The following is a 20,765-nucleotide window of genomic DNA, read 5'->3' on the forward strand; positions in this document are numbered from 1 at the left end:
TCAACAAATCAGAAGTCTTTTGCTTACAGAAGACCCCACACCAGAAAAGGGTAAATTATTATTTTCCTTTATACACACCATTATACTTTTACAACACATCACCCTTCACAAAACTACTTTGATCAGTAGTTTATTTTATCAAACTCAAAAAGTGACGCTACATCTATGGAAAACATGTTTAGCCTCTCCTCAACACCATAGAAAGTGCCAAGAGTAGAAAGAGCATCCTCAGTGTTAGAAAACCATCGAAAGACCCATAAACTAAAAGAGAATCCTCAGTTTGGCTGTGCCTCAAAACCTTTAAACGTTCTAAGAGTTACATGATAAGCTAAGAAACTAAAAGAAAACCTGTTCGATACAATGCAAGCGTTATACAAATCAAGATATTCCAAGTAAAAGTAACCCACCAAGCCATAAACAACGCCACTGTTCTTAAGAATAGTGAACTTACTGAGGTTTTCACAAGCTTTGAAATAGGCACATGTCCCCATACCCTCGACATTCCTAGCAAAAGCACCACTAGAGAGCCCGGCACAAAAAACTGAACTGCTACCCGACATAGAAAGTAGCTATTTAAAAGGAGCTTCGCTCGAATCAGCTCTAGATTCATCACTTTGCTACAATGTAAGCTTTCATACCATGCCATTATAGCTTCATTAAGATATACTTGAGCATTGACGCGGAAAAGGCATAACTGAAGCAAGGCTGATACTAGAAGGCTCCAAAATTGAGCTGATGCAAAAAATTCTTGACTTACACCAAAATCTTGTGCCCAATCAGCTGATGGTGTGGGAAATATTAACTTCCCCCAGAATAGAACTCCTGTTATCTTGTTTTCGGAACCTTCTTCCAACCCTTTTGAGGCATTGGAAGCAATAAATAGCTCTCCCATCGGCTTGATCCAAATAACAGCTGCAAATAGTGGGAGAATAATAGCCAAATGGAGCAAAAGTTGCATGAATACACCCAAACTCAACATTGGTATGTTCCATTCAAGTTGGTCAGTTCCTAACCAAAAGGCCCTCACACTTCGATGAGCAGGAGCTGTTAAGATTCCGGCCACAATTCCTGCAATCAATGCAATCACGAGCTTTGCAAACATCGGAGAAATAAGATTGAATCCGAGCTGTTGCTTTGAATCCAGATTATTTGAATTGAAAGCCAAAATTACTTCCTCAAACCCAAAATCTAGTATTCTTTTTGGAGCAAAGAAAAGAATGTAAAGGGCTATAATGAATCCAACACATCCTACAATGATGCTCATGATCAACTCTGAAGTTTTCGAGGTGTGCCTTTGCCAGCTTACTCTAGTCAAGATCCAAACAATTTTGCATACTGCAAATAGGGCCATCAAGAAAGGAACTATATCATAGCGGGTTGTTTGCTCATCAGATAATTCCAAGCCCGATAATGATAGATAAGAGAGACATTGATAAGCCAATAAATTTACAAAACCAACCATAGTGTAAACAATCACTTCATCATACTCATGGAAGTAGAGACGAACTGCAAGATGTGAATAGGTTAAACTGAGGCGATAAATTTGTGAATTCGCTTCCTCCCAATTGAATTTCTCCTTATTCTTCTCCTTCTTCTTGTCTCTTCCCTTTAGTATGACATAAGGCCTTTCTCCTTCATGCATGGATGATCTTCCTTGTGCATTCAACGAATTTAGAGAGTTATAATCATCCTTCCCTCTCATGTTTCTCAAGCCATTTCCAGTTTTCTCTTCTGAATTATCTGGGCAAAGGTAAGAGTGGAGACCATACAAAAGCCATGAGGATATATGAAGCGAGGTTGTGAAGAAACCGACAACAAAAGAAAGTATTGCATAAACTGCCAGATTGATATAAGGAACCATATAATCTTCTGTCTATGCTTTTCTTTGTCAGATATTACTGCTACTTGAGAAGAACCTGGTTTTGAACTTGTGACGTCTGCCTGAAATAGCCAAAGCTATATCAATAATCCTCTCTGACAGAATGAATAAATGATTAACATATGCTTGAGCTAGTAGATTAACATTTTCCCTGGTATAACTACATTTCGGCATGCTACAAACAGGTAGATAATTGAAATGAACCTATAAAATGTACTCCATTGACATATGCATTTATAAAATCTTCAGAAACCACATTTTGCCACATTGGAAATGGGAGGCATAGTTTATACTTTTACCAGATATAAAAATATATAAAACCGCTAGCATTCCAAAATCTTTGACATTATCTAAACTCGAAACTCATATACGTTTCTCTTCATAAAACTACATTCTGGTGAAATATTTTTCAGTAAACATAGAGTAAAGCAGTTTAAATTCAACTATACTGATAAAAATCTCCACCACCAACTATTACAATGTCTTTAAAAAAGAAGGTTTTTATGGGTTCAGAATAGCATCTATGAAATTCAGCCCCACAATGTATAGATGTATACTTACACATACACAGGCATGTATCGAGATGTACATACACTCTTAGAACTTATACGAGAGGCACATTCAAATAGATCAATACCAGAAAGTTCAACAATCGCTTCATATTTTCCAATAGAAACTTGGCCACAATAAAAGATATGTGGAATGTAACTGGTAAAGTGGTAACAATGAAATCCTCCACATCCCCGATTTTACGTGCGAATAAAAACCCCATGTGCTTCGACAATCATAGAAGAAACCCATAAAAACTTTCACAAGAAAAAAATAAAAAGAAAAATCTGCATACAATGTTGATTATACCGTGAAATCTAGCAGAAAAAACAGACAGATCTTACAAGGAAAAAAAATTAGGAGACAAAGAAAGAGAGGAGGAGGAGGAGGAGGAGGAGGAGGAGAAAAACCTGCAAGAAGAACTCAGAAGGATTCTTCTTCGGTCTTTTCTTGATTTTCTTTCTTCTCTATATCAGCCTGCTCTGTTTCTGAGCTTGAAGAAGCAGGGGATGGATAACTCATGGGATGAGTTGAGATGAGGGCCAATATGCGCATCTATATAGACCTTTTATTACATTTTCATGCTCAGATTCTTCACAAACCGAGGAGAAGATGAAGTAGTAACTAACCAAAAGGACCCATCTCTAGAGGTTATTACCCAACAAATGACTTTCTCCTATGTTCTTGTTGATACTGATCTTGACTCGGATCGATCCATCGACATGCCTCGCTTGGTACCCTATGATGCCCCTATATTAATTATGTACATATACTTGAGGCCTTGCCAAAGGATAAGAGAATTAGAATTACCTATAATCGGCTCCGATCCATGTTTGTGGTGCACCTTTTCTAGACCCTAGGAGTTGTGCACATCCAATGTCCAGAGCTATCCAGGATTACATGTGATAGTAGATTACACTATATTGTTAACTTGCATATCTCGTATCTTTTTTTATTTGGCTCTTAGTTGCGCATTTTATGTGTAGTATCTATGTGTATGCTCATACATAAGCAATCCTAACATTTTTGTCCTTTACATGTCATGTATTTCTCTATTTATCTTCGGATAATGCAATGTATTGGGTAGAGATCTCGAAGTAATGTTTGTTACCTCAAGTGATTCTTGCAATAATCGAGGCCCATTTGTTACATGATGTTTATCAAGCCTTCCTTCATGTTTTCCATCCCTTGTATTCTATTCTAATATCTCTTTATGTTGTTCAATGATACTAAAGTCACTAGAGATAGTAAAGCAACCTTCTTGATTGTCTGATCATATATATCCTTGAAGGTATTTGTAGAAATATTCATTCATTATTTCTCAACAAATGGGATGTGGAGTAGGGGATTGTAATCAAGTCATGGTTGTATTAGTATATTGAATAACTTAAGATCAAAATCTTGCAAAAAAGTGACCATCCATTGCAAAGTAACAATTCATAGTAGTTAACAAGAATGTTATTTCTTGTTTTTTGGCTTAATACATTAGATAAGTTGACTGTCGCTTTCATTTTACTTAAAGCAAACCCACACTACAAAGGTCGGTGATAAGGCGATGAGATAACTCATACTTAAGTCTTAAATAGTCTTTGACTCGAGAACTTGTGATAAGGCGACGAGACAACTTGGCATTTATCATCACAAAAGGTGTGAGGTGAAGATACAATAATGGATGCAACTGAGGCATAGGAAAACATAGATGGATGACTCTACGAACCTTTTTTTCTTGACATAGGCCAAATTCCGATGAGAATCCCTACATCTGAAGGTTTTTACCTGCAGACTTCAGCGATATGAACATTGCACAAACCAAATGAAAAATCGGGCTTTTATGTGTAAAACGGATACCGCCAAGTATGGCTCGTCTCTTCGACCCTTGCGTTTCTTTGTTGACATAAGCCAAATTCTGATGAGAAACGCTACATCTCAAGTTTCGAGCCCCTCTCAGTGATACGAAGATCGGAACAACCTGACCGAATCGGGCTTTCATTGTGTGAAATGGTTACGGTCAAGTATGAAATACGACCGGCCGGATGTATACCACCCACTGCCCGCCCATTGAGAAGGCTAGAAGCAACTTGTGATTGAAGAAGAAACAAGGTGTGGGCTACCTGATCCTCTTCATTCAGGTGCCATGCTAAGGTTTACATGATTTTTGTTTGGATCCTCTCAGACTAAGTAACTTGAATTCATTACAGACATAGAATCATACCCATTTCTATGGTGAATCTTTGAGGAGACCCCAGGGATGTGATTCACACAGAGGATGGGGGTTTCCTTCCATGTAGCCATCATCATGGAGGAGCCCTCATTAAGAAATTTAATCAGGTAAGCGTCACCTTTTCTCAGGATATGGAAGAGACCCTCGTAGGATGCCCTTTCCCTGATGTGCCTCAGTTAGTATGCAATTTACAACAGTGTAGGCAACAGAAAGACATCATACACGCCCAAAAGATGCATGTTCTCATGTGTAGTTATGGCCTAGAAACTCATTATGAGGTTGGAAATCATCTCTTGCCGGCACTTATTGAATGTGGTGATATGGTTTCGGGTCATCGACTTTTCCTTCGGTTGGATCATAGAAAAGAGTATAGTTGGACGTCAATGTTGCAAGGATATGTTGATTATGGTAAGCCTCAAGCTGCCATTGATATGTTTAAATGTATGCAAAATGATGAGTGTGTGAGACCAACTGCTTACACATTCCAAACTTTGATAAAAGCTTGTGCTCAGGAAATGTCAGTGAACGAAGGCCTATTAATTCATTGTAAGGTTGTTGAAGAAGGGTTTGAATCAGATCTTTTTGTGGGTAGTACTTTAGTGGATATGTATGCTAAAGTTGGATTCGTTGATGAATCTCAAGATGTTTTTGATGACTTTGATGCCAAAAATATTGTCTCATGGAATGCACTTATTACAGGTTATGCACGGTCAGGTATTTACGAGAAAGTTTTAGAATTTTTAGAGAAGATGCAACTTGATGGTGTATGTCCCAATGCAATCACATTTGTTTGTGCCTTAAAGTATAGTCATTCATTAAGATATGGCCAAGAAGTACATCTTATAGTTGTTAGAGAGGGGTTTGAAAACAACACTTTAGTTGGAAATACACTAGTTGATTTCTACCTAAAGCATGGTTTGCTTGCAGAAGCACTAGAAATATTCGATGAGCTTCCGTCCCGGGATGTGGTGGCATGGACTACTCTAATGGCAGGTTATGCTGAGCATGGACTCGAGGAGGAGTCTTTACTTTGTTTACATAAAATGCGAATCGAAGGCATTTCTCCTAATGAAATTTCACTTGCTTGTAGCTTGAAAGCATGTAGCAACATAGAAAATGGTCACGAAATACACTCACAGATTGTTTTGCATGCTTTTGACAGAGATGTCTTCATTGCAAATTCATTAGTTGTTATGTATGCGAAATGTGGCTTGCTTGCTGAAGCACAAGTATTGTTCGATGAACTACATGTTCAGAGTGGTGTTTCATGGGCTGCTCTTGCCGAAGGCTATGCTAATCATAGTTTTACTGAAGAAGCAGTCAAGTGTTTAGAGCAAATGCTATTAAAGAACTTGGCTTTAGATGCTGCAGTGTTAGTTTGCAGCTTGAAAGTTTGTGGCATTGTAGGTTCTACATATTTGGCCCTAACGTTTCATTGCGAGATTGTTAAAGAGGGTTTCGAAGCAGATATATGTGTGATGAGCACTATGATAGATCAATATTCAAAACATGGGTTACTCCTTGAAGCAAAAGAAACATTCTTTGAGCTTCCGGTGCGAGACATCATCGCATGGACAGCACTTATCTCAGGGTATGCTGAGCATGGGTTAGGAGAAGAAGCACTCACATATTGGGATCAAATGCTAGTAGATGGTATGGCTGGAAATGTGCTTGCATATGTCTGTCTATTGAAAGCATGTGCCATTGCCACAACACAGTTAAGAGGCCAGAATTCCCATTCTGAAATTTGCAAAAAGGGGTTAGAAACTGATCCAAGTGTATGCGTCAATCTCATAGACATGTATGTGAAATGTGGCTGTCTTGAAGAAGCACAGAATGTATTTGATCGCCTTCAAAACCGAGATGTAGTAGCATGGAATACACTGATAACAGGGTATGTGGAACATGGACTTCTTAAGGAAGCATTTTTTTGCTTTGAGCAGATGAAAATGATGGGCATATCACTGAATGCAGTCACTTTTCTCTGTATGTTGAAGACTTGCAATGATGTAAATCAAATCACCTGGGGCAGAGACATACACACTGATATAGCCAAAGGTGGATTTGAAGGAGATTCAGCTATTGGCAATGCATTGGTATCAATGTATGCTAAATGTGGCATGCTTGTAGAAGCACTTGAAGTATTTGATAAATTGGCCGAACAAACCACTGTATCATGGACAACAATAATAGCTGGGTACGTCAAGTTAGGTTTCCATGAGAAAGCACTGAGATGCCTTGAGCAGATGAAGCACCAAGGCATTCTAATAGATGATGTTACCTTTCTATGTGGCTTGAGAGCTTGTGCCAATACAAATGCATTCTATGATGGGTTGGCTATACATGCTCAAATTGTTGAAGAGGGTTTTGATGGGCATACTCCTGTCTGTGACACTCTTGTAGATATGTATGCAAGTTGTGGCTTATTTATTGAAGCGTTGGATGTGTTCAGTGAACTAAAATTCAGAAGCAATACTTCGTGGACAGCGCTTATTGTAGGCTATGTAGAACATGGTGTTCATGAAGAGGCACTAAAATGCTTTGACCAAATGAGGCAAGAAGCTATCTTGCCAAATGACATCACTTATCTTTATACCTTGAAGGCTTGTGGTAGTGTTGGGGCCTTATGTAAGCTTTTTGAAATACACATGGAAATCATGTGGAGAGGATTCGATCATGACCCGTACATTCCAAATGCTTTGGTTGATTGGTATGCAAAGTGTGGTGCATTATCTGAAGCATCACAAACATTCGAGAGATTGTGTGATAAAAGCACGGTCTCTTGGAATGCATTGATATTAGGGTATTCATCTCAAGGAAATTCTAAAGAGGTTTTCTCTTTGCTTGAGAGGATGGAACATGAAGGCCTAGAAGCAAATGATATTACATTTCTTGGTGTCCTTAATGTATGTAGTCATGAAGGAAAAGTGATGCAAGGTCACAAATGTTTCAAATTTATGAGTTTAGATCGTTTCGTAAACCTAAGCATCGAGCACTATAATTGTACAATAGACCTTTTAGGTCGTGCTGGCCAGCTAAATGAGGCATTTGAAATAATGGAAGCGATGCCATTTGATTTGGATTCAGTCATGCTAAATACAATGCTCAATGCTTGTCAGAAATGGGGTGATATGAGACTTGCCAATCGGGCTTCTGAGAATGCAAAGATGTTGAAGAGGTGAGAAGCATAACACGTTCTTTATCCATCAGTCGCATGATATGCTAGGCATGTTAATTCTATAGAAGCTATAGTTCAACTCTTGCCTCTGATCTTGGATGCTGTGATTGACAATAGAAGTCAGAAACAACCTCAATATCTTATACTTCTATATCCGCAAAAGAGACTAACTTTGCTTCTTTTCTAGATGATTTATGCTTCCTCAAGATAGAATATGACCACAAAAGAGGCCAACTTCAGTCCTTTCTCTGATGATCTATAATTGTTGAGATGGAATATATTATATAACCACAAAAGAGAAACTGTGGTCCTCATCCTGATGAACTATGCTTGTTGAGATGGAATACGACTGCAAGAGAGATGATGAGCTTTGGTTGTCTTCCCAATGATCTATACTTTTTTATTCGGAAAATGACCTCAGAAGAATGGATGTTTCATCCGCTTCCCGATGATCTTTTCCTTTTTGAGATGGAATATGATCCCAAGAGAGGCGATTTAGTCCTTACTCATTGTGATGATCTATACTTGTTTGGATCAAATATAACCATAAAATAGACAAAATTTGGAACTCTTCCTGATGATCTATGCTTGTTATATGGAATATGACTGCAAAAGAGGGCAAAAGAGATGAACTTTGGTCCTCTTTTGGATGATCTATACTTCCTGAAATAGGAAATTTGGACTTTGATGATGTAGATATACTTCTTTAATTGAACAAATGTGACCTCAAAGTGAGGAACTTTGGCTCTATACCTATTTCCTGAAGACTGTTTATTCTACAATATAAAAGATAGTACAACATAGGAAGTGTTTGCATTGAACACATCTAAAATTTTTAATTATCATCTTCGCTGGACCATTTTTGTTTCATCATTTGTAGTCATCGTCGCATCTGTTGGATTCACCATTTTATGAGTAATGATCTGTCTCTATGTGTCTGATTCAAAGTTCTCTATGAGATCTTTGTTGGTGGTGAAAGTTATTCTTCATGATAATGCTGTTAGCTTGGTGAAAGTTCAAATCTCGATGCAAATATGGCACGAATGGTAGCACTGTTATGATTGTAGCGAGAAGATATTTCCATCGAAAGGAAATGAATCGAACCTTGTAATTTCATGCACATAAGATTGAACAAAACATTACGTTATCTAATTTTCTATTAGAGCCATGAATTAGTGTGCGATTGAAATCCATCTATTTGCATATCAATCACTTGTTCGGGATTTAATCGATCTTTATATAATACAGCAAATAATGTCTTTAAGGCTTGGTTTGTTCGGAATAATGTAGGATCACGTAGAAGCAATAAGCAATTCACACGACGAATAAAACACACAGAAATGTTGAAGTAAACCACTGAAAATAAATCAAAACTCTTTTAAAACATACGAGGGATGGGGCTTGCAGTCGGTGGGCATAGAAACATGCATCTGAGATGCATATAAACCTCGGATAAAGCTCATGGGCCTTGGAGATATGGCTGTATGAAGAACCTTTGTGAACTGTTGACTACGAATCGATTGTGGCCCATGGAAATCTACTGGGCGTTGGTCTGAAGCGACATCTGAAATGTAAGGAAAAAGTCGTTGTATTTCGATGAAGGGATCAATGAGTTAGACAATGACACCATAGACCGGACAATCCCCAAGCTTAATTAATCTAATAATCAAAATCGCCCATCAAAATAAGTTCCTTACTACTTTCAAAATGTCTGCCTGCCTTTTGTTGAAATGGGTTTTCTCTTATTTATGTAGTTTTCTTCTCCCCAGAGACCAAACGTGAATGAAATCGAAGAAGAACGAAGCAAGAAGACGGAAGAAAGAAGATGCCAATCGCTATGCAGATCGTTCGTGTATCATTCGCTCTGTTTCTCGTGGCTGTGGCTATGGCTTCTTCTTGCTCTTGCAGAAAACATTCTGTTTTGCAAGATGGCAGAGAAATGATCGAACTCGGCGACACTGATGAGGTCATTTGGGCAGTTCAAATATCTGACCTTCATATAAGTTCCTATCACATGGATCGATCTATCTCATTGCAGAAGCTTATGGGCCCTCTCCTCAATTTCATCAATCCTTCTCTGGTTCTTATTACAGGGGACCTTACAGGTTTTGAATTCCTTTAATTTTGTTTTGTTCTTTACATTCAATGGGTGCCATGTTTCGATTTTTGGAATAAATAAGTGAAATTCTCTCTTTTGCGTTCTTGCACTTTACAGTAAATCCTTCTTTTGGGTTATTATATATGATATTATGTAATCATCCATCAATGGAGTGAGTTAGGCTATGCCCATTACCTCATGGAAGGGCATTTGGTGAGCAGTAAATCTTGTTTGGCTATGACTTGGAGATACTACCTAAGCATCGATGGCTATTTCTGGACATATGGCTACTCCTATACATAGGCTTCTCCATGTAATCATGAAGTCAATTGAAGCCAGAGATATGTCCATTAGCTCATGGATGGCCATTTTCGTTGGCCATGTTACAATCTGAACATACTGCATAGGTCTCACTGGCTATTTTTGGACACAGAACTAGGTTTAATCTCTTTATATAGGGTTCCCATGTAGTCAATTCGGGTCAGAGACATGGCCATTAGCTGATGGTCATTTTTGCTGATCATAATTTAGTATTAATAGCTATGATTTGACCATTTTTTAAATTGTTTATTTTTTTTGAAATTCTTCATGCTATTTCCCCTCTCTATTGTAACCAGGGTATGGATCTTTCTTGAAGACGCAGCAGAGTAGAACTATGTTGCTTCTATCCCAAAATAGTCTTATAATTCAAATAAATAAATATAAATCATGTTTAGATTGTGGGAACATTTTATTCAAACGTTCTACATATGAAACTTTTAGCTTTTTGTAAAATTATGATGTAGAGATGCTTAAGATCCTTACAGTGTGGCGAAACCTCAGATGCAAAAAGCAAAGACCGTCTAAGCCGAAGACAAGATGAAGCTGAGTGGGTTGAGTATAGGCAAACTATGCATAAAGTGATGGAAGAAAGCAGACTTCCATCTTATGTGTTCTATGATCTACGTGGTAATCATGACAAATTTGGTGTGCCAAAGGCCGGAAGCAGTTTGGATTACTTCTCCAAGTATAGCATTAGCTCATTAAGAAATAGAACTAATGCCATCCAGAGTGTCACTTTGACGGTAAACTCTAGTTTTATCATTTATCTCCACATGAATCTATCTTTAATATTGAGTGTAAAAAGTAATAATGAATTTTGTATGGCCTCGTGAACACAAGGAGAGTGCTCAAGAAGGTTCAACCTAGTATAGTTTTATGAGAATTTTTTCTCTAGTATATATATATATATATATCATTACAGTTGTTGATGTGCAATTAATCTCCAGTTTTTGTCTGATCATGTTTAGAACGGAGGCTGGAAGCACTTGTTTTTGGGAGTGGATACTTCCATGGATGTTGGTTTAAGAGGGCCTTGTCATCTATTTGGCCATCCAACTGATGAACTACTTACAAAGATAGATTCGGAGTTGAGCCAGTGGGATAGCCATAGTGCTCAGAAGGTTACAAAGGTTGTGTTCGGACACTATCCAATGTCGTTCACTGCAAGTACTCTGAAAAAAGAGAGATTGGAACCGTTACTTGCAAAACACTCTATCTCAGCTTATATCTGTGGTCATTTGCATACGATTTTTGGACGAAATCTTGTTAAGCATCATGTTTATCCACATTCAAAGTTGACATCACGAGATGGAGAATTCTGGGAATGGGAAATGGGAGATTGGAGAACCTCCAGAATGATTCGTGTAATTGCAATTGACCAGGGCCACACATCTTATTCAGATTTTGATCTTTCAAACCTCAATGGCTCTCATGAAGATAGCAAAACATGGCTTCCAACTCTTGTGATTCCAACCTACCCTCTAGATTCACAAAAGATGAATCACTTGAGGCCACCTAGTTCATCCTTAACACTGAATTCTATTCGGGCTTTAGTTCTTTCTAATCAGCCCCTAATTTCAGTTACTGCCAGAATGTTCGATACATTAAATGGTGAAATGCTACTTTTGGAAGAGATGAACATGCATGTATTATCCAAGGCTGGTGAAACTGCCTATATGTATGTTTCGGAGTGGAATGGTGGTAAGTATATCGATCCATCTGGAACACGATATGCATACCAAATTTCAGTTGTGGATTCATCAGGCATATATACCAATAGCAGTTTGAGGCCATTTTCTATCAATCAGAGAGTCGGTGAATTAAAGAAAACATGGAAAGAGTTCATTGTAATGGACATTGTATTCGAGCATGCATACATCTTCCTCTTATGTTTAGCCTTTACAATCCTATTCGTCTTTTTCATCTTCCCAAAGGCTATCTTCCATTTCCTCAAGAACGGAAACTATAATCGATGGATGTTTTCTCTATTCCAAGGACAACTAACTGCTCGTAAAGCCATTGGATTATTCATATGGTTTTTCGTACAAGGATGTGCTAACAATGCAGTGTGGTGTGTACAACTAATGGCTATAGTATGGATGATCTTCTTCCCTTGGTTTTGGGGTGAAGTGCTTCCAGAAGGACATCCGAAAGGATCCATGTCCATTTGGGGTTGGACCATCCATTTGGGCGGACAGTTTACTCCTCAATCTGGTCTAGGTTGGCCAGATCTGATGGTGGTAGTTCTTCCATATCTCTTCTTTGTTATTCTCCCCTTGTATACCGTCATCTTTGCATTATCAGCTGAAGCTGCTGTTCGCAAATTCTATCAAAGAGATGCGCGTGAATATAAGAAAAGAGAAAAAAATGGCAATGTTGATGATGATGATGAAAGGAAGAATCTCATGTTACTTGACGATGTTTTAGGTGGCAAGAGACACCCACCCATTGGTGGCTCGATCAAAGTTCGATTAGAGAATGACCAGAAGATTACAAGTGGCAACAGGATTCACATGCTTCTACTGGCATTGTGTGCATTAATTGCACTTATACACTTTAGGGTAAAAATAATTTGTCACCTTTTTTCATGCTCGATAATTTGTTCTTATTTGCTACGTTATTGTTTGTTTTTAAGATAAATATATACATAATAGTGTTTTTCTTTGTGTTTTGCAGCAAGTTCGTGCACTTGTAGGTGCACATGGTGCTCTGATAGTCCTGGCTTCACCAGGTTTTGCATGGCTTGTGCCGGTCTTGATGATTACTTCAATTCTCCAATATTCAATATGTAGAAAGGAGGCATAAAATTCAGAGTTTCTCATGCCTCTTCGCATTGCTATGTTTGCCTTTGACATTGTAATATTCGGGTTGTAGAAAGCACATTTACATTGCAATCTAATCAATACACTCTGCGGATCAGATGTTAGACCCCATTTATGGACACAAAGGTGTGTTCTACTGTAATCGATCAATTCCATGGTTATTTCGAGCATGTGAAATGAGGCACATGAGCAAGGTGAATTTGCATAGAGAAATTTCTTAATTAAACCATAATCTATTCCTTGACAATTGAATTTGCCTATGTATCATGTAAGAATCAGATGTAACTGCACTTAAACTGGACATATCTTGGCAATCTTGACGCATTAGGTTGCAATATTTACTAAGGCTTGGAGAAAAACGTACAAGATTTTATGATGTTATTGCTCCTATGTATCCCTCATGACAGGTTCCTTGATCACTAGTTATATTATGATGTATTGGTCCCAAAATCGACCACATTTAGCTTCTTTTTTCAATCTGCAATGCAACCAATGATCAATAAATTGTTGATTCAATCTGATTTGCATGTTGGCACTTCACTCTCAATTGTTGAGTTTGAATTAATGGGGGATCAAACACTTGGATTATATGTCTCTCCTCTTTTTCATAATTGTTTGTCTAGTCACTAGTGGTAACCTATCAGGCTTAGAACCCAAACGTTGTATATTCAAATAATTTGTTACCTTAACATCTATTTGTGGCAATTAATTTAAAGATGGAAAAGAAGTGTGGATTAAGGTGCTTAACCACACCAACCACACTTGAGCAAAGGACCAGAGATGAATACAAGATCCTATTGATGTCCCATAGCATCCAATATGGCCTTGTGGTGTACCTTGAAATTTAGCCAACGATGGATTTGAAATATGACAACTTTGCCTTAATAATATTGTCTCAACAACATCTATGAGATGCTTTGTAGAAGGGGATAGGTAGTCCCCTTTATATAGTTGAATTCCTTCGGTTCTCAAAATTGTTTCTACATGATATGTTCTTATAGGTTCTCCCAAGTCCTAGCATAACCAATTACTCTCTTATCCTACACCTTAAATTCATCAAAATGAACTATTAGACACTTCTCCTACTCTACATGAGATGCCAATTTATCCAATTAGTGTTCTCATGGTCTGCACTAATCTATTGACACGACCATCTCAACTATAGTTTGATTGGCGTATCTTTGTGTAAAACTCATATGAACATTGCATAATTTGATTCAATAAGATCCTCAAGTGTCATGGCTTCATACTTGAGATAAGGGGCATCTGATTTTATATTTCAATAGTGGTTCGTAATTAGAGTTTGGCGAGATCTGAGGTTCGAAAAGTGGGCAGCTAGACAGATGTCGGGGTCTGAAACGCCAACAGATGGGCAAGCAGTCGAGCCCATCTGTTCGCAATTAGTTTACCCTAGTAAAATAAGTTGTTAGACTAGAAGTCTCTATATTATGGACAATTGTCTTGGTTTCGAAACCCAATTATCTCACCTCTCTAGTAGATGTATGTACTCCATACATAATATCTCTTAATTGATTTATTAGATAGCCAGTGCGGAATGTAGGGCTTGAACCCATGACCTCTCTCTCTCTCTCTCTCTCTCTCTCTACCCATCCTTCATACATATTCTCTGTGTCTCTTTCTCTATCTTTTCTTGGATGATTGATGATAATGATGATGGGGTACACTTCTCTTTCTTGTTATCCTTAAGAAAAGGCTGAATCAAAACCCTAATTGTGTCTGTGTCTGTGTCAGGTTTCGCCTTTGTAGCTCCTGATTGCCATCATCCCCCTCCCTTTCCTTCCCTTTTATCCTTCCCCTTGCGCACCCTCCGTGTGGCCATGGACGCTTCTTCCTTGGCAGCAGCTTCCAAAGCCACCCCTACTACTGGCGCCAACGGCTCCTCTTCCTCCTCCTCCTTCTTCTCCACCAACATCCACAAGAAGAGCTGCTCGATGAGGAAACCTCTTGTGAGAGCGCTCTCATCGTCTCCGCCTCCGCCTCGACCCCGTAGCTACAAGCTCACCATTCTTCCTGGGGATGGAATCGGTCCGGAGATCACTAAAGTCGCCATTGATGTTCTTCACCATGTCTCTTCCCAAGAAGGTAATTGGAAGAAGAGAAAAAAGTAAAATCCTATGAAGGTAATCTTGTAGTCAAAGCAGAGTGTATGTGTCAAAACACTTTTTTTTTTTTCCATGGCACTTGAGTGAAAGCTTCTGAGAGAGGAAGTCAAATTGTGATGCACACGTTGCTTCTTAGTTCAATTCCTAACACATCTACTAGCGTCATATGAACATTAAGAAGGTAGAGAGGACGTAATGGGAAAAAGGAACCAAAAATCCCTAATGTTCTATGTGACCTCACAAAGGTTACACCTGTTTATGTTAACTCATTAATGTGAGTAGCAAAAGTCAAAAATAAAAACAATTGCCCTACTCTGGCTTCCTAAACCTAAGTGTCTTGAGTTGTATACATGATCATCATAACAAATGAAATTGCTGCCCTCTGAAAATATGCATAATGGTGCTATCATATGAACATCAAGGAGACACAACCCAGTTTTGGGCCAAAGGTTTTGCAACCTACTTAAAGTCTTTGTTTGTAAGAAGGAAAGAGCTGGTGACAAGAGTCGAACCTGTAACATACACTTCGTCAAGCCCAAGCCCTGACTTTTAGATTTCTCATATTTTTTCTTAGACATTTTTGTAAAGTGATTATCAGGATATTTTACCTTAAATAAATCAATATGAAGGGAACTAGCAAGATAGTTGTGAATTCATGAATAGACCCTGAATAATGTAATCTCATCCTATGATTCCGCCTTTATTTGAGATTTATATAAGTAAGGGCATAGCCTCATTTGGGAAAAGAGATCTTTGATCAGAGTAAGGGAATGCTGCTGCATTTGTGAGGAGAGCTTTCATAACCTGGCATACACTGAAGAGTTTCCTTGGTCTAGGACAATCTAGGGTAGCTAGGAGACCACCTTGAGATTGTGTGCACATGTAGGTGAATGCCACCTGACCCCACAATGCTTGCACATTGCGTTATGATGATTTTAATAACGTTTTTGCATTCTTCACTCTCATTGTTTTTTTTTAACTTGTTAATTATTTCATTGAGTTAGTGGTGTGCATTTAAAAGTGCAAGCGTAGAATTAACACACCAGCAATTTGTAGTCAATATAAAATGCATGTGAACATATATCAGGAACGGAAGCTGATATGAAAGATTCAAGGCTGAATTTTTGGTGCTACATTGAGAACTGTTTGCCCCGTCATGTTAATTGGGCCTTAAAACTTTATGTGTTAATGCTAAATTATTTTGTAATGAAATAAAAATCTATCTCATTATTTTTTTGTTGATTTCATCACCTCAACAGTGCCCATGTGGTGATTTCATCAAAATTGATTTTGGTTTATGTAAAATTCTTGTTAATCTCATCATTTTAGAAGTGATTTTATCACAAAACCAAATAGCTTTTCCTATTATCAGGGATCGAATTTCAATTCCAAGAGAAGCTTGTAGGTGGTGCTGCCATTGATGCTGTCGGAACTCCACTTCCCGATGACACACTCGAGGCGTGCAAGGCGTCTGATGCAGTACTTCTTGCTGCTATCGGAGGGTATGCTTTCTTTTTGGTTCCTTCCGTTTTCCAGTGTTCAACGTTTTTTTATATAGCAAACAATACAAAATCTGATACTCATATTTGTTCAAATGAAATTTTTTATTATTCTAAAATGTGTCAGATTTTGGGTAGTATTTTTTGTACATTGGTCCACTAGATTTGCAGTGAGCATGCATCTGAATGATGAGTTGGTGCTAGCCTCATGAGTGGGATATCTATTCATAATGTGATTAGAAGAATGATTCTTTTTGCAGTTACAAATGGGATAACAATGAACCACATTTGCGGCCGGAGCGTGGTCTTCTCGGGCTCAGAGCAGGAATGGGGGTATTCGCAAATTTGAGACCAGCTGTAGTGCTCCCACAGGTACCATAACTTTAATAAAAGAAAAAACAGGAATGCAAGGGGGAGGGATTATTACAGAATTAAAGAAGTGACCATGCAGCTGAATCTAACTTGGAATTGCAAACTACAAGCTTGTAGATGCCTCCACTTTGAAGACGGAAGTGGCTGAGGGAGTAGACATTATGGTGGTACGAGAGCTTACAGGAGGTAAGGAGTTGTGACAAATAAAGAAAGAGAAAAAGTGAAATCATCTTTAACCTCCTCACTTGAAATGGTTCAGGCATATACTTTGGGGAACCAAAAGGATTTGGAAAAAATAGCAAAGGGGAACAAATAGCTTTCAATACAGAAGTGTATTCTACCAGCGAGGTTTGTGGTGTGATTTTGGTGGTCTATTTTTTATGTGCAATATAATTCACACAATTTTTAAATCTGTCGACATTGTGTCATTGAGGTGTTTGCTTTCAGGAGGTTGAGAAGGTGCATGAATGAGCTGAGTTTGATGTATCTCGTGCATATGTATAGATATTTGCATATACTTCTGCTCTCTTTTGAGTGCTTGTTTTAAAGAAAGCAATAATCTAGCTTGGATCAATTGATGCATGGAAGGATGTGTGGCTGTGAGTGCTGTAGGAATTGTTGGTGATAGTGTTCATCGTGTTAGCTTTATCAACTATTTTAAGTGCAACACTACTGCCGTATTATGTTACCATCGTGATTTATCATAAATATGACTCTGAGACGCACCTGGAGATTCAGTTATGAGTATGGCAGCACCTAGATTAGATCATCAATGTTTTGGAAGCCAAGAGGCCTCATATGAATACTTGAAAAGAATGGTTTAATCAGTGTGATGAAATGGATACCATATTTGCAGTTTATCTTTTATACCAAAGGCAACACTGTCTTTTTTGCTATAGTGTAATTAGTTTATTTATTTATATATATACACCACATTTCATCATCCATCAAGTGATATAGGAAATTCTATTTGTGTTTAGAGAGGGAGAGGGAGAGGGAGAGGTGTTAATGTATTCGACATGACAAAATGACGTATGAGACCAGCAAGCAGCTACAACATGTATGAGAATAACAGAAGAAATGAAATGATTTTGTGGGGCAACATGTACTACATGTGGTTACGTTGATCCAGAATGCAGAGATCTCCAAAGTGAGGGAAGCACCTGCGATTACGGGATATAATGAGCTTTATCAGTCGATGACAAGGGTGGCAAGATTGTGGTCCACGAGGACGGGGCCTACGTGCATGACAAATTGCTATTGTCTGATCTATTGTAACCCCTTTGCAAAGGGATTTTGTGCTGTGTTTATTTCTATATACTGAGGAGATTACAATCGTTTACTGGAGAGAGAGAGAGAGAGAGAGAGAGAGAGAGAGAGAGATCCTCATATGGCATTTGGTGTCAGATTGATCGAATAGCACGTGTGGCCTTCGAAGTGGCAAGGAAAAGGCGAGGCAAGCTTTGCTCAATTGATAAGGCCAATGTTCTTGAGGTTTTGTTAGTCTTCTTTATGATTTTATACCTTTTACACATTTCATGCTTATCTCAATCTTTGGTGCGATTTTTGGGTGGTGCTTAAAATACTTTTTGATGGTTAATATTCCACCAAGACATAACTGAATTGTCTATTGTTGTTAAACAAAGTTGTTAACAAAGTTGTTTTCTTTCTTTATGCCACAAATGTGACATGAACCAATTATAATATGTTCTAATCTTTGGAATATTAATAGGCCTCCCAACTGTGGCGACAGACGGTCATTCAAGTGTCTAAAGATTATCCAGACGTTGAACTCTCACACATGTATGTTGATAATGCGGCGATGCAACTTATCCGTAACCCCAAGCAGGTGATTTAAGAACGACAGCAGTTTTTAAGAGTTGCCTATGTTTCAAGAAACTCTACAGGTTTTCAAATTATAAAGATGAAGAAACTCATTATTTAAATATATTTTAGTTTGATACTATGGTGACCAACAATATATTTGGTGACATTCTTTCCGATGAAGCATCTATGTTGACTGGTAGTATTGGGATGCTTCCTTCTGCGAGTATAAGTGATTCGGTAATCCATTTTAGAAACAGTTGTTAGTTGTTCACTTAGTTGATATACAGAGGTTTGATATTGATCATTTTGATATTTTTATACATGCAGGGACCAGGATTGTTTGAACCCATTCATGGTTCAGCTCCAGATATCGCTGGTCAAGTATGATTGGTCTTCTGGTTCATAATAGTAGTTTCTGCTAGTTTTTCCTTCGCAACAATTCCAAGTGTTAAGAATATGCTATCTTTTTCTTTATTGTAGAATAAGGCAAATCCGCTTGCGATGATTCTAAGTGTAGCCATGCTTTTGAAATATGGCCTTGGAGAAATAAAAGCTGCAGAGCAGATTGAGAAAGCAGTATTGGATACCTTAGAGAAAGGTTTCCGTACAGGGGATATTATGTCTACTGGCAAGGTAATTTGCAAAATTATTATGTTTTTCAATTTTGCGTAGATTTTGCTTGTTTTTGACAAATTAAGTTTGTAGATTTAGTGGGCAAATTGTTCAAAAACATCATTTATGACAAATATAGCGAAAAGTTTCCCCAAAATATCATGTACCAGTTTTTTGTGGATAGTTCACCTCCATAATTGTTTTGTAATGTTTGTCCCATACCAATAACCCTTCAGCTTATGCATGCAATTGTTGTGGTTCATGCAGACGTGCCTTGGGTGTGCAGAGATGGGTCAAGAAGTGATTAATACACTGAAAACAGGACAATTGGTATCTGTACTCTGCTAGTTGTTTCTGGTCACAAATTTATCTATATTACTCAATGCAGGATAACTAGCATCCTGTATAGTTTGAATTGCTCCTTGAATAGAACGATTCAGAGCACACTCTGATGCTTTTAGATGACACTAAGCAAGGAGTTTTTGATAAAAAGAAGTGCATTATGAAGGCAACACAAGTTATGGCAGAATCTCAGATCTTGGTTTTCTTAGTAGAAAGACATTGTTGCAAAGGATCATTAAAAATAAATAGAATTTTTCTCCATATTGTGGTTTTAATGTTACATCAAAGTAATTTTGTCTTGTCAAATCTTGTAAATTTGTCCATTGTGGGGTTTAACAATATGATATTTTACTGTATAGTTCATTAGCATTTGTACTTTAGATAAAATGTAGGGAATATTAAATTTAAATAGTTAGAAATATTTAATTCAATGTTTTGCTGAGTTGGAATATGATTGGACATTAAACAGGTAGTGCATAGGATTCATCTAAGAGTATTAGTTGGAATGAAGAATAGTTATCTCAGTTGCTGTGAATTTATCTCAATACTTAAAATATTTTTTTATTCAAGTCCAACTTCATTAATGATTAGAGCAAACTGTGGAACACGTCGATAAAATTCGAATTCTTTTCGAGGAAGCGTGTGGCACACAGTGAATTCATTATTTGTTTTGCTGTTCTAAAATCTGCTCAATATTTGAATGGTTTATGAATCAGATCAACTATAAATCTCCTACTTTCCTTGTGATATGATTTAATCTGTGCTTACCTACTGCTTTTCCATGAAGCCATTAAGTGGAATGATTAAAAGTTGTACTTGAAATGCTATGAATTTATCTCAGTGTTTAAAATAATTTTTACCCTAGTAATGACTTCACTAATGATTAAAGTGAATGGTGCAGCATTTACCCAAAATTCGAATT

The 20,765-nt window shown here is 37.8% G+C and overlaps 4 protein-coding genes across 8 annotated transcripts; 3 read left to right on the top strand and 1 right to left on the bottom strand.

Annotated features, from left to right (window-relative positions):
• Nucleotides 1–104: 104 nt before the first annotated feature.
• LOC147857836 (transmembrane protein 161AB protein) lies at nucleotides 105–2,956 on the bottom strand. 2 transcript variants are annotated; one of them, XM_087327511.1, is made up of 2 exons: nucleotides 2,839–2,956; nucleotides 105–1,974 (listed from the first exon to the last, which is right to left on the bottom strand). In XM_087327511.1, the coding sequence occupies exon 2, from the start codon at nucleotides 1,859–1,861 to the stop codon at nucleotides 329–331; it is 1,533 nt and encodes a 510-aa protein (XP_087183637.1). In that variant the 5' UTR covers nucleotides 1,862–1,974; nucleotides 2,839–2,956; the 3' UTR covers nucleotides 105–328. The 2 variants fall into 2 exon arrangements, with proteins under 2 accessions (XP_087183637.1, XP_087183639.1); XM_087327513.1 differs by having other exon boundaries at nucleotides 105–1,937; nucleotides 2,839–2,951.
• Nucleotides 2,957–4,654: 1,698 nt separating this feature from the next.
• Nucleotides 4,655–8,672, top strand: LOC147857837 (pentatricopeptide repeat-containing protein At4g13650-like). 2 transcript variants are annotated; one of them, XM_087327232.1, is made up of 2 exons: nucleotides 4,655–5,057; nucleotides 5,577–8,672. In XM_087327232.1, exons 1-2 carry the CDS (start codon nucleotides 4,781–4,783, stop codon nucleotides 7,829–7,831), a joined length of 2,532 nt encoding a protein of 843 aa, XP_087183358.1. In that variant the 5' UTR covers nucleotides 4,655–4,780; the 3' UTR covers nucleotides 7,832–8,672. The 2 variants fall into 2 exon arrangements, with proteins under 2 accessions (XP_087183358.1, XP_087183357.1); XM_087327231.1 differs by having other exon boundaries at nucleotides 4,655–8,672.
• A 918-nt stretch (nucleotides 8,673–9,590) lies between these two features.
• LOC147857838 (putative metallophosphoesterase At3g03305) lies at nucleotides 9,591–13,545 on the top strand. 3 transcript variants are annotated; one of them, XM_087327313.1, is made up of 4 exons: nucleotides 9,591–9,932; nucleotides 10,748–10,989; nucleotides 11,215–12,807; nucleotides 12,923–13,545. In XM_087327313.1, exons 1-4 carry the CDS (start codon nucleotides 9,653–9,655, stop codon nucleotides 13,049–13,051), a joined length of 2,244 nt encoding a protein of 747 aa, XP_087183439.1. In that variant the 5' UTR covers nucleotides 9,591–9,652; the 3' UTR covers nucleotides 13,052–13,545. The 3 variants fall into 3 exon arrangements, with proteins under 3 accessions (XP_087183439.1, XP_087183440.1, XP_087183441.1); XM_087327314.1 differs by having other exon boundaries at nucleotides 9,592–9,932; nucleotides 10,732–10,989; XM_087327315.1 differs by having other exon boundaries at nucleotides 9,798–9,932; nucleotides 10,711–10,989.
• A 1,331-nt stretch (nucleotides 13,546–14,876) lies between these two features.
• Nucleotides 14,877–20,104, top strand: LOC147857839 (uncharacterized). Its single transcript, XM_087326662.1, has 11 exons — nucleotides 14,877–15,171; nucleotides 16,564–16,693; nucleotides 16,951–17,062; nucleotides 17,173–17,248; nucleotides 17,322–17,410; nucleotides 18,470–18,556; nucleotides 18,795–18,911; nucleotides 19,019–19,126; nucleotides 19,217–19,270; nucleotides 19,370–19,522; nucleotides 19,769–20,104. Exons 1-11 carry the CDS (start codon nucleotides 14,907–14,909, stop codon nucleotides 19,847–19,849), a joined length of 1,272 nt encoding a protein of 423 aa, XP_087182788.1. The 5' UTR covers nucleotides 14,877–14,906; the 3' UTR covers nucleotides 19,850–20,104.
• Nucleotides 20,105–20,765: the final 661 nt, after the last annotated feature.

The sequence above is a fragment of the Azolla caroliniana genome, unplaced genomic scaffold, assembly GCF_043228905.1.
Source record: "Azolla caroliniana isolate FFs.n. ecotype wild unplaced genomic scaffold, voAzoCaro1.0.p SCAF_11, whole genome shotgun sequence".
Lineage (NCBI taxonomy): Eukaryota > Viridiplantae > Streptophyta > Polypodiopsida > Salviniales > Salviniaceae > Azolla > Azolla caroliniana.

Coding starts and splice junctions, on each gene's coding strand:
- LOC147857836 (XM_087327511.1), bottom strand. CDS start 1,861: ATGGTTCCTTATATCAATCTGGCAGTTTATGCAATACTTTCTTTTGTT.
- LOC147857837 (XM_087327231.1), top strand. CDS start 4,781: ATGGAAGAGACCCTCGTAGGATGCCCTTTCCCTGATGTGCCTCAGTTA.
- LOC147857838 (XM_087327313.1), top strand. CDS start 9,653: ATGCCAATCGCTATGCAGATCGTTCGTGTATCATTCGCTCTGTTTCTC. Junction 9,933..10,747: donor TATTACAGGGGACCTTACAG/GTTTTGAATTCC, acceptor GCGAAACCTCAG/ATGCAAAAAGCAAAGACCGT. Junction 10,990..11,214: donor TCCAGAGTGTCACTTTGACG/GTAAACTCTAGT, acceptor GATCATGTTTAG/AACGGAGGCTGGAAGCACTT.
- LOC147857839 (XM_087326662.1), top strand. CDS start 14,907: ATGGACGCTTCTTCCTTGGCAGCAGCTTCCAAAGCCACCCCTACTACT. Junction 15,172..16,563: donor CCATGTCTCTTCCCAAGAAG/GTAATTGGAAGA, acceptor TCCTATTATCAG/GGATCGAATTTCAATTCCAA. Junction 17,411..18,469: donor AAGTGTATTCTACCAGCGAG/GTTTGTGGTGTG, acceptor ATTTGGTGTCAG/ATTGATCGAATAGCACGTGT.